This window comes from Sceloporus undulatus, chromosome 5 (genome assembly GCF_019175285.1).
Source record: "Sceloporus undulatus isolate JIND9_A2432 ecotype Alabama chromosome 5, SceUnd_v1.1, whole genome shotgun sequence".
NCBI classification, from domain to species: Eukaryota; Metazoa; Chordata; class Lepidosauria; order Squamata; family Phrynosomatidae; genus Sceloporus; species Sceloporus undulatus.
In genome coordinates, this window is record NC_056526.1 from 37,509,330 (window position 1) to 37,522,538 (window position 13,209).

At 38.7% G+C, this 13,209-nt stretch overlaps 1 protein-coding gene across 1 annotated transcript in view; it reads left to right on the plus strand.

The window, feature by feature from the left end:
- Window positions 1–13,209, plus strand: part of TNRC6B (trinucleotide repeat containing adaptor 6B) — a 164,139-nt gene that overhangs the window by 5,156 nt on the left and 145,774 nt on the right. The window contains exons 2-3 of the mRNA XM_042470868.1: window positions 4,260–4,332; window positions 8,287–8,372. Coding sequence (XP_042326802.1) covers window positions 8,328–8,372 — 45 coding nt within the window. The 5' untranslated portion in view covers window positions 4,260–4,332; window positions 8,287–8,327. The remainder of the gene's footprint in view (window positions 1–4,259; window positions 4,333–8,286; window positions 8,373–13,209) is intronic.

The window sequence follows — 13,209 nt, forward strand, 5'->3', positions numbered from 1 at the left end:
CTGATGTTACTCTTCATTAAAAGTATCATCAGTGTTCTATAAACGCATAATGTATAGGCCAGTGATGGCAAACCTTTTAGAGGCTGAGTGCCCAAACTGCAATCCAAAACCCACTTACATATTGCAAAGTGCCATGTCCCTCTGGCTTTCTAGTAACAAACTCTGGCAAACTCTGTGCCGGGGTGACAGGACATGTGCCCACAGAGAGGGCTCTGAGTGCCATCTCTGGCACGGGTGCCATAGGTTCACCATCACTGGTATAGGCTGTTTTTTCCACTTCTAAACTGTGACATTAAATTCTTATTACTGTGAATGTTTTTGAATGCTGAATGTCATAGTGATTGTAAGTTCCTTGATATAGCAAAATAAAGCCATCACGGGCTTATTCAGGTTTCATTCGTTTTTTGCCAGTAAACTATATCAGTAAACTATAAGCTAGCTGAGATCAGTATCTGTTTCTGCTCTTCCTCCCAGCTAACTCTGACACTTCTCACCATGAGGAACATTTTTTTTAAAAATGGACTCATGGTATGTTTGATGGAGACTCATTGTTAACTGCTGCTGCTTCTAAGAGCACTTTTCATAAACAAGCACTAGCACAACTGCTAAAATTGTTGCAGTATTCATGTGTTTGTCGCTCAAGGCTTTATTATAGCAATATGTTTTAAATCAAACTGGAGGCTACAATTTGTTCATGGCGTGACAGATTATCTCCTGCATTTTATTACTTCAGAACGGAGTGTTCACACTTGTTTAGTTTCATATTCCATAACTAAATAAAAGGCTTGGTTAAGTCTTCCAGATCTCCAAGTCTGTTCTTCACTTAGCTACCATTGGAAAAAGTTGTGTTTAGTCATATGGTAGTTTTTCTTGTATCCTCTACAAGTTGACTACCTAGTTCTTAGCACATATGGAGATGTTCTTAGTATGCCCTTTTTGCTCCCACCATATATTAAAAACTTTCTCCACAGGTCCATAAAAGTTAGAGCAGAATTGTATGGCCAAGCAGCGTAAACTTGGGGCCTTACCACATCACATGGTTATAGTAGTATTATTCCACTTTAACTGCTATGGCTACATCGAATGGGATTTGAAGTTTAGGAAGAAACACTTAGCATTTTCATCCAGAGAGTTCTTGAGTCTCCCTCAACCACAAAACTCCACAAGATGTTGCCATGGCTCTTGAAGTGTGTGTATTTCATACAGCACTCTTATAGAAACAGTAGTTCTGTGATTTGGTGGCTTTACAAATACAACAAAGTGTGATAACTAACAAGTATTTTTGATTTAACAGTGTTCTTACTCTGTGCTTCTAAGCACAGAATTCTTTTTATGAGTATATCTCATTCATGAACTACCATGAGAAAAGCATTGACTGATAGAAATGTGATGTCTGTCTGTTCGTAGTGGAAAAGAATAGGACTAAGCCTTACATAGGGGTGGTATTTTGCATGATAGCATGATAGCAGTTAATGCTATCCAGATTTTCTTTTAACCAAGATACAAGTTAAACATTGGTGGCTGTTATTGTTGTTTGCCTTCACATCGTTTCCAACTTACGGTGATCCTGTCATGGTGTTTTCTTGACAAGATTTGTTCAGAGGGGGTTGCTTTTGCCTTTCTCTGATTCTGAGAGAGTATGACTTGCCCATGGTCACCCAGTAGGCTTCCATGACTGAGCAGGTATTCAAACCCTGGTCTCCAGAGTTGTAGTCCAGTGCTCAAACCGCTACATTACGCTGTCTCTCAAACATTGACTAGTGTTGACCATAGTACCGGTACATCCTTTTAACATAACAGTACTAAGACATAATGCATATTCCCTCACCTGGGGAGTTACTGCTACTATATATCTACCCTTATCTTGTCTGCCACAAAGCAGTTGACTTCTTGTAATTTCAGCATGTAAAGCCTGAAATTAGCTTCATACTAACGCTTCTCTTAGCTCAGGGGTAGGCAATCTTTTTGAGCCGGGGGCTGGGTTGCTGTCCCTCAGACAACTGGGGGGCCGAAGCCAAAAAATAAATAATTAAATAAGTTTTTTTAAAAAAAATTAAATATATAAGTAAACCAGGACAAATGTAGGACAAAATTTTCAAATGGAAGACACTTTTTTTGGTGGGCTTTACAATAAACTTTGTGTATTATCTCTTGGTGTTAAATTACTTTCTGCGGAGTTCTTAGTTCAAAACTATTTAAAGTCTCTTTCTAAACAATTGTTGTATTTGTAAAGCCACCAAATCACAAAGCTACTTTTTACACTACTGTGTGAAACAATATATATTATTAAGACATAAGTCTTGTGGCACCTTAAAGATTGCTAAACTTTATAACCATGAAAGGTTATGGCCAGATAAAATGTATTATTTTTAACAAAGACTTTGGTTGTTGTTTTTTGCAATGGAGTGACATGGCTACAATCCTCCCCCCCCCCCCCGACTTAAAACATAGAATTTTAAAGGTGGTTGACAATTTTGGCCAAGATTCTGCATTCTACAGAGAGATGGTTATGTCTTCCAGTGCTACCACTCCAAAGCTATATTTTCAGAAGCACACTCCCTTTGCCCGGCATGACCATTTCCATGTTGTGGGGGAGGGGGATGAGTGGAGACTTGTCCACCTCCCTTCCCATAAATGAATGCACTACGACAGGTGTTGCTGAAACCTGTCACAGAAGAACACAGTTGGATACATCTCCACTTATTTATGTGCTCCCTGTCAAGATGGAAATGGATGAGGGGAGATGACTGCATTGCTGAAAGGTAGGTTTTGGGGGGGTACTTTTGGTTGTTGCATGCAAAACAACCATAAAAATGAGTTTTGATGGTACAGTCTACCCTTGCCATACATTGGGGATCTGTTCTGGCCCCCCAGGTAAGGCAACTTTCACATATGCTGGAGTCTTATTGAGTTGAATGCCGGTGCACACGTGCGCAATGTGTATGTGGCGGTGGCACATGTGCTATTTTGTCCCTCGCCGTTCATGTAAGCTTAAAACTGTGTATGGCAAGGGCATGTATGCTAAAGGCACACTGTATAAGGCAGACATACACCATTATAGTTACTGAACAGAATGCCAGCCCTTATTTAAAAGGCCTCGGAAGAAGTTACTTGGTGCCAAAAGGATCATAAAGATGACACAGTAAGTCTCTGTTAATAGGGGTACTTTTTGTGTATTAAACAAACACCTGTGTTCTTTGAAATACAATATTAAATCCACAAAAGACTTAGCGGGTAGAGAAATAATCTGAGATGCTTATCAGGAATGACCAGCAGACTCCTTGGTGTGGGAGGTGGTGGAAATAACTCATTGGCATGGATGTTCTGAACCCAGTTTTATGTTGTAGTTACTGAAGTACACTGATTCTTCCAGTCCTCTTAATTGACATGTTCCTCTGTACAAATGTGTGTTCACAAGTCTGGAACACTGCTCTGAATGGTCCATTAATTTGTGGATTGCATATTTTGCTTTATTTGGACAGTCTAGTTTCAGTTTCAGGTTTCCTTAGGAAGCTTACTGTATGTCAACATTTGGAAGAGCAACAAAAACTTAAATTTAATGTTTTTCATTCATGTAATGCTGCTGAATTGTGTGTTAGTTGATGCCACCATGGATTTTTGCTTTCAGTACTTTAGGTGCTGTGTGATATAATTTAGTACTCCAGTATGAGGAACTATCTGATTTGAACAGCTACAGTGTTTTAGGCACTTATTCTAATGTGGAAATACAACAAATAATATTAAGAGTTTTTGAATGCAGTGTTTCTGTGGATTGTCAGTACAATCATACTTTTATTCATGTAAAAAATTGCTGTAGCCTTTGGTCCAAAACACACACAACCCATACTATCATGCCTGTCAAAAGTCCAAAACACACCACAGAAACAATCCAGTTTGAGACTGCTTTAACTGCCCTGGCTCAATGCTATGGAATTCTGGAAATTGTAGTTTGTTGGTTGTTGTCTGTGGCACCAGAGCTCTCTGACAGAGAAGGCTAAATATCTCACAAAACGACAGTTCCCAGAATTTCCTAGCATTGATTCGGGGCAGTTAAAGTAGTTTCAAACTGGATTGTTTCTGTGGTGTTTTGGGCTTTTGACAAGCATGAGAGTATGAATTGTAAACATAGACATGCCTGATTACTACTGTTACCTTATTTCTTAGGCTTTTCTAGCTTCAAATTTTCACTTGTTATGGTTTTTTTTTAATATATGCTGTGTCATGATGAATTTTGAACTGTATTTTTTTTTCTTTTACAGTGGTTTGACTTTTGCACTGAATGTAGCCAGGACGGACCTTTTCGGGCTTCAGCAGCCCTGAGAAGCTGTCAAGGTAATTTCTGTTAAAATACAGGCACACTACCTGAATAGGGAAAGAGAAAAGTATACAGTGGCCTGTTACAGACTGCCAAAATAAAGCTGCTTTGGGTCTCTTTGGAGGTATGCTGTTTAAATGATGCATGCATCCTAAGAATCCGGAAGCTGCACCAAAGCTGCACTCCACTGCTTAGGAATGGAGTGTGGCTTTGGTGCGTCCTCCGGACTCTTAGGACCTATGCATCATTTAAACAGCATACCTCCAAAGAGACCCGAAGCAGCTTTATTTTGGCAGTCTGTAACAGGCCAGTGAAACCTCCACATTTGCTGGGGTTAGAGGCAAAGGAACTCCCTGAAAATGGAAAAACCACAGATAACCTGAGAGAGCACCTCTGGGAATCTCTAGATCCTCCAGTGTAACTCTGTGGTCAAAATCTGCAGTAAATTGACATAGAATTGCAGCAGAGTACCTACAAATGTCTAGAGAATTACTATTTCTAGGAATTTCTAAGTCCTCCAACATGACTTCTGGCAGACTTTGACCATAGAGTTGTGCTGGAGGACGTAGAGATTCGTAGAGAGATCAAATTAACCAAATCCATGAATAATAAAATCCGCAAAAGTCAAAACTGCAAATGTGGAGGGAAGACTGTATTCATTAAAGGGATGAGATGCCTAGAGAGATTAAACATACATTGATTGATGCAATGAGGAAAACGTAGGGAGGATTGATGTCTATGCTTAACATTTTGTTACTAGGAAAATTGGTGCACATAGATGGTCTAAAAGAGTTATACTGAAAGGTATTATCCCGTCTGACATATAGTATACTTCAATGATTCCCCAACTCTGGTCTTCAAGTTGTTTTGGACTTCAGCTCCCAGAACCTCAAGCATCTAGACCAGTGGTCTTGGATTCTTGGAGCTGAAGTCCAAAACATCTGACAAACTAAAGTTTGGGAATCATTGATATACTGTATACGTGTTGCTTATATATTCACTTAATTCTATTATATTGACATTTATTCAATGATGCAATACTGTAATCCAAACTCCTAATTATCTTGCTGATTACCAAGAAATCTCTATATAGAGCATGGTCCGGTAACTGGATGCATACAAGCTGGGGATCAATACTGGTGTCACTAGAGTTCCCTATTCTCTAGAGTAATGCCTACAAATATGTGGTGCTGTACAACTCCCATCAATTCCAGATACCATGGCAAGTGGTTGTAAATGATGCTACAGTCTAAAACATCTCATGACTCCTAGTTTGGGTATATAAGTTTATTTCCACAGATGAAAATCTTGTGCAGTAATTCTAAGGTTGGCAATGTCATTTCAGATTTTGTAATTTTCTTCCCAGTATGCACTATCCCTAAAGAACAGACAGTTACCATAAACAGTAAGTTAGTTGCCTCCTTATAACATCAATGTGTAGTTTTATGGGATATCAAATTACCTCATGTTTCATGGTCTTTTTGAAGGTTGAAGTTAGCTATTTGAGTATTTTGCTTACAATGTTGCTTGCTTTAACTGCAAAAAGAAGGAAGAACAGAATGTCTCTGCTTCACTTTGTTGCTCCCCCAAAATAATGTGCTGTGCAGCCTTTCATATATTTGATTTACATGAATGAGCTTGTTAGTTATTTAAAATCTATGATGCACAGTCATTTTTGCCTGCATCTCAGTATATCACTGGAGACTAAACATGGGTCCAATGCAGTTTCCACACACTATAGAAGCCAGGCTCTGGCAGCTTTCCTCTTCCACCATTAGATGGGCATTCTTTGGCCTTCTTTGCTGATTCTGTACCTGAGGGGCACCTCTACTATTGCTAGCTAAACTACAGTTTGACCACCTCAAAAGCTGAAAGGACTTCTATTGGAATCATAATCAATAAGCAAGTAAATATTTCTGTGCATGCTACCAAAATGCATTGAGACATTTTTTTATTCAGTTCAGTTATCCATTCTACAAGATCTGGATGTTCTTGTGTCTGTACAGTAGGTGCACAGAAGTATTTTGTTAGGAACTTACTGTTTCTGCAATAAGAAACATTCAAGTAACTATTTTGTAACTGTTTTGTTTGAAATTATGGAGTTGCTCAATTCTTGAACTTGTTCAAGAATTATTTTGTACCTTTTAAGACACTTATTTCAAGTCATAGGTTTTTGGGATTAATACCTTATTATCTGTATTCCTTGCCTAAAGAAAACCCTATGAAATTCATGGGGTTGCCATAAGTCAGCATGCAACTTGAAGGCATGCACACTCTTCTACAGAAATAGAGTTCAGAGTCCTTATGAGAACAAACATTAATGTTTTGTAATAATTGATTACACACACATACATCATTCCTATCCTGACACAACAGTTCTGAAATTTAACTGGAAGATTTTGAACTGTACAGCAGAGTGAGTTAACCTTTCTACAAGGCTCGCTTCTGCCTTAAAATTCTTAGCATGTATACATCTGCATATCATTCTTTCTATCCCATTCTCTCTTTTCCTCCTACCATATTTTTTGTGATTGGGATTCTTGTAATACTTTCTGATTGTCTCTCATCATGAACTGAATTTTTTAATGTAGGGTGAAGTACTTCTTTGAACCAATCTTTTATAGTGCGTATATATACTTTCAGTAGTTAAATAAGTATGTTAGTATTTATAACTGTTTTGTTTTGTTTTTTAAATTTAAAAGTTATTTATATTCAAAAGAAATCTCAGTTGCAGGCAACAGTATAACAAAAGCAGGGGGAATAGGAGGAGAAATAACAAAAGGAGGAAAAATGACCATGTTAGTTGTAAGTTTATAAAAGCTGATGAAATGTCCAAATATAAGTCCATTTGTAAATTTTGTCTATACGTGAATCTATACATGAGTCTTGCAGGTGTTTTTTGATCTTCTATCCATTAGATCACAGATGGAGAAAAATGATCTTTCCAGTAATGAAGTATTAATCTTTTAGCTGTCAGCAATACTGTACATGAAAAATCCACTTCTGTTGCGCATTTGTTATTTTCCAAGAAACAGATAAATAATTTTTAAAAACCATGCACATCTCTAAATATCAAGGCACATTCTAAAACCAAATTTACTTGTGTTTACTTCCTCCCAAAACGTAACTACTGTGGGAGAGTTCTAAAACAGTTATGTTAAGGAGGTATTAGCTGTATTATGTCTCCATCACTCTGCTGATTTAGCAAGCACTTTCTTGAATAGATGTTGTGGTAACCAATGTACCCAAAAGAGCAGTTTCTGCTATATAAGATGAAGTTGAAGGTCTGTAGCTGTACTAGCTATTGATGTTAAAACCAATGGCCATTGATTAGTCAAACTTGGATACAGTGGACTCTTGTTATGCGCTGGGGTTTGGTTCCAAGATCCCCCGTGTATAACAAAATCCGTGTATGCTCAAGTGCCATTAAATATAATTACATGGCAAAATGGTGTCCTTTATAAAAATGGAAAATCAAGGTTTGATATTTGAAATTTTAACATTTTCAAACCGTGTATGCTTGAATCCGCATATAAAAAATCCGTGTATAAGAAGGGCCAACTGTACAGTGGTGCCTCGGGATACGAAATGATCGGGTTACGAAATTTCCGGGATACGAAAAAGTTGGATTGGCAAAAACTGTTTCGGGTTACGAAATATTTTTCGGGTTACGAAATTCATTTCGGCGTGAAATTCAAATGCTGCAAAGTGCAGCTATAGGCTTTCCAGTGCTAACGGAAAAGTGTTTCGGGTTACGAAATTTTCGGGTTACGAAAGGAATGGCGGAACGAATTAATTTCGTAACCCGAGGCACCACTGTATTCTAATTCTCTATCCCATTCTTGCTGTAAACCTCCCATGTCATATTTATTTACATGGTGTGATATGACTCATAAACTATGATTCCAAACTAATTTTTCCATATGTTTTCCTGCCTTTATCTCCCTCTCCCCTCTCCCCTGTTTTTGCAGAACTTCATATTTCAGCAGAGTTTTGCACAGATCTTGTTCCCATGCAAACTGATGAGGGAGAAGTTTTGGAGGAAAGCGGTTCCAAGGTCAGTGAAATGAAAGAATAAGGCTAGGATAAATGTTAACATGCATGTTGATTACTGTTCATGTATTGATTTGAAACATAAGAGTTTTTTCAAGATAGTTCTGACATTGATAAAGATGAAATTTTTACAAGAAGGCCAGTTTTCCACTCTGTGCTAATATTAACAAAATTAAATGATGTGGCAGTTATTATGGGAATGCTGCCTTTGCCTGGATATTAGCATATGTCTTGGAAAGCTTTCTCACCTGTCTTTTGATGATAAATATTCACATTTCCAGTACGGCTCTAATTTGTCATCTTCTTGTTTCCAACAAGAAAATTGCCATCTAGAAATTTAAGAAAAGGCTTTTGGAAGCTGAAGTTTAGTTTTTTCTCTCTCATTTATTATGTAGGCTGCAATTATATACCATTCCATGAGATTACATCTCATTGAACTCAGTGAGACTTACTTCTGAGTTGACATAGGTTTGTGCTGCGGATTATTTCCTAAAGGGACAGTCATATCAGTCTGTTGCAACAAAATTAACAGTTTGTTGGCACCTTGAAGATGATCAAATTTATTACATCATCTCCTTTCGTGGGTTATTACCATCTTAATCAGATGTCTCTGGTGGTGCGGAGTGTAGTCCACTTAATAGTATTTAAGGTGCTACTGGGCTCCTTGTTGATTTTGCCCAATTGATGCAAGGGCATGTAACTAGGCATTGCTTCAGTCAGGGATTTCTGTGGACCAACTTGCAAGACTAGCTTTAAAAATCTGAAATCCTTTAAGTTTGCATAAGAAAAATAAAAGTTATTTTCAAAATACTGCATATTTCACGTAGGGTATTTTTTAAGAAATCATTAATAGATTTGCATTTCAGCATGGGTTTCTATGAAACAGGAACTCATTGGAAAGTTTTGGTCTGGTTCATACTTGTACTGCTAGTACTCTTTAATTTGTAACCTTATCTTGTTTCTTCATAATAGATGCATACATTTGTGTTCTGCTTAAACCATCCATTTTAGAATGACATTGTATTGCGGTGGTGAACTAATCTTAAATCTACTCTACATTTACATGGCACTGTATACTGATGCTTAACCTGCACTCTTGCTTGCAAATTATTTTTACATGAAACATCAGTCCTTTTTCTGCTTACGCCTGCTTTTCCACTCTTTGGCCTACTGTCATTGTAGAAGTGACTTATTTCCCTGCCCTGAAAATCCAGGAGTGTGTGACAGTGGCAATGTTCAAGCCAGAAGAAGTGAGATCTGCATTTATTTTTCAAAGGATTAATGTCTAGATTACTGAATAATGTTATTGCACTTGTTGTAATATTGTTTATCCATCTTGGCAAGCATATTGTTGTGCTAATAGTTCACATATGTACAACTTAGAATCATAGAATTATAGAGTTGGAAGAGACCACAAAGGCCATCCAGTCCAACCCCCTGCCATGCAGGAACTCTCAATCAAAGCATCCCTGGAGCAGCAGAAAACAAGCTTGCTCCCTCCTCAATATGACATCCTTTCAAATATTTAAACAGGGCTATCATATCACCTCTTAACCTTCTTTTCTCCAGGCTAAACATCCCCAGCTCCCTAAGTCGTTTCTCATAGGACATGATTTCCAGACCCTTTACCATTTTAGTCTCCCTCCTTTGGACACGCTCCAGTTTCTCAATGTCTTTTTTGAATTGTGGTGCCCAGAACTGGACACAATATTCCAGGTGGGGCCTGACCAAAGCAGAATATAGTGGCACTATTACTTCTCTTGATCTAGAGACTATACTTCTATTGATGCAGCCTAAAATTGCATTGGCCTTCTTAGCTGCCGCTTCACACTGTTGGACTCATGTTCAACTTGTAGTCTAGAATCATAAAGTTGGAAGAGACCACAAGGGCCATCCAGTCCAACCCCTTGCCATGCAGGAAATCCAAATCAAAGCATCCCCGACAGATGGCCATCCAGCCTCTGTTTAAAGACCTCCAAGGAAGGAGACTCCACTACACTCCGAGGGAATTTGTTCCACTGTCAAACAGCACTTACTGTCAGGAAGTTCCTCCTAATGTTGAGGTGGAATCTCTTTTCCTTTAGCTTACATCACACTGTTGACTCATGTTCAACTTGTGGTCTACTTGGACTCCTAGATCCCTTTCACATGTAGTCTTGTTCAGCCAGGTCTCCCCCATTCTATATCTGTGCATTTCATTTCTCCACCCTAAGTGCAGTACCTTACATTTCTCTGTGTTGAATTTCATTTTGTTAGCTTTGGCCCAGCTTTCTAGTCTATTCAGGTCATTTTGAATTTTGATCCTGTCCTCTGGGGTATTAGCTGTTCCTCTTAATTTGGTGTCATCTGCAGATTTGATGAGTATGCCCCTAATTCTGTCATCCAAGTCATTGATAAAGATGTTGAATAACACTGGGCCCAGGACACAGCCCTGTGGGACCCCTCTGGTCACTTCTCTCCAGGATGAAAAGGAACCATTGTTCAAAACTGTGGGAGAGTTACAAATCCATGTAACAATTACCTTGTCTAACCCACATTTTACAAGCTTTTTTGCAAGAATGTCATGGGAAACCTTGTCAAAGGCCTTACTGAAATCAAGATATACTATATCCACAGCATTCCCTTCATCTACCAAGCTGGTAATTTTATCAAAGAAAGAGATCAGATTTGTCTGGCACGACTTGTTTCTCTGAAACCCATGTTGACTTTTTGTGATTATGGCATTGCTTTCTAGATGTTCTCAGACCCTCTGTTTAATTATCTGCTCTAGAATCGTTCCTGGTATTGATGTCAGACTAACTGGACTATAATTGTTGGGATCCTCTTTTTTCCTCTTTTTGAAGATGGGAACGACGTTTGCCCTCCTCCAGTCTGCTGTTCTCCAGGAGTTTTCAAAGAGTATTGCCAATGGCTCCGGTATTACATTTGCCAATTCTTTTAATACCCTTGGATGTAGTTCATCTGGTCCTGGAGACTTAAATTCATTTAAATTAACAAGATATTCCTGTACTTCTTTACTTATTCTGTGTGAAATTCCCCTATTCTGTCCTCTGCTCATTACCTCAGGTTGAGCACCCATTTCCTTTTTCTGACAAGACTGAGGCAAAGAAGGTGTTGATAATTCTGCCTTTTCTCTGTCCCCTGTTAGCATTTTGCCATCTTCTGCACAAAGTGGCCCACCATTTCCTTCTTCCTTTTGCTGCGGACATATCCAAAAAGCCCTTTTTATTGTTTTTAACCTCTCTAGCAAGCCTGAGTTCATTCTACGCTTTAGCTTTTCTGACTTTACCCCTACACATGCCTGCTATTTCTTTTGAATTCCTTTTTGTGATTTCCCCCTTTCCATTTCTTATACATGTTTCCATTTAAAACTTAGCTCAGTTAGAAATCCCTTAGTCATCCATCCTGGTTTCTTGAGACACCTGCCATTTTTCTTTCTCACTGGAACTGTTTGAAGTTGTGCCTTCAGTATCTCTCTTTTGAGAAAACTCCCATCCGTCCTGAATTCCTCTCTTTTAGTATTTCTGACCATGAGATCACCTCCAATACTTCTCTAAGTTTTACTGAAATCCGCTCTCTAAAGTCTAGAATGCGTGTTTGATTATGTCTGGCTTCTCCTTTCCAATGTACTGTATAACAAACTCCAGGAGAACATGGTCACTTCCACCTAATGATCCCACCACTTGTACCCCATTAACCAAGTCATCCTTGTGGTTAGGATCAGATCTAAAATAGCTTGCCCCCTTGTTGCCTCTTCCACTTTTGGACAATGAAATTGTCTTCGAGGCAAGTGAGGAATTTGCTAAACTTTGAGGTATTTGGGCGTGTTTGAATTCTAGCATATATCAGGATAGTCGAAGTCACCCATCACAACTACATCTCTTTTTTCTGAGTGTGTAGTCATCTGTTTCTAGAAAGGCATCATCCAATTCCTCGTCTGACTGGGGGGTCTGTAGTAGACTCCCACAATCACATCCTGTTGTTTCCCTCCCTTTAATTTTTATCCGGATGCTCTCCACCTGCCTTCCATGATTGATGTCCTGGATTCTTCACTGGTGTAAATATCTCTTGACATATAAGGCTATCCTCCTCCTTTCCTGTTTGGCCTATTCTATTAAAAGGTTATACCCCTCATTCTACATTCCAATCATGAGACTCATCCACCAGATTTCAGTGATGCCTATATAATCATGCAGTGGACCCTTGTTATACACTGGGGTTTGGTTCCAAATCCCCCGTGTATAACAAAATCCGTTATGCTCAATTCCCATTAATATATGACATAGCAAATGGTGTTTCCTTATAAAAATGGAAAATCAAGGTTTGATATTTGAATTTATATTTTTTTGAACCTTTTCAAACCGTGTATGCTTGAATCCCATGTAAAAAATCCATGTATAAGAAGGGCCGACTGTATTGTTTGCTGTACAGGAGTTTGAGTTCATCTTGCTTATTTCTCTTTCTTTGTGCATTAGTGTAGAGACATCGTTAGACCAAGGGTCCCCTTATTTGCTGCCTGTGGCAAGTTTTTTTTGCCGCCCACTGTTGGGTCCTTGCACTATTTGTCTGTTTCCTCTGTCAGTTTGACTATTTCACCAGCCTTTTCGCTTTCGCTTAATATTGTCTCCCCCCTCAGAAACTCAGTTTAAGCCCAACTCCTGATCAATTCTTGAGATGGTTGCAAAACATTTCTTCCAACTGGTGTGAGATGCAACCATCTGTTGCAAGAAGTCCCTCTTATGGAACCGCAGCGATGATGAAGAATCCAAATCTTTCTCGGCGTTACTATCTGCTATTTTCCTCTCCCTTCTGGACTGTGCCTTTCGACTGGGCAGACAAAC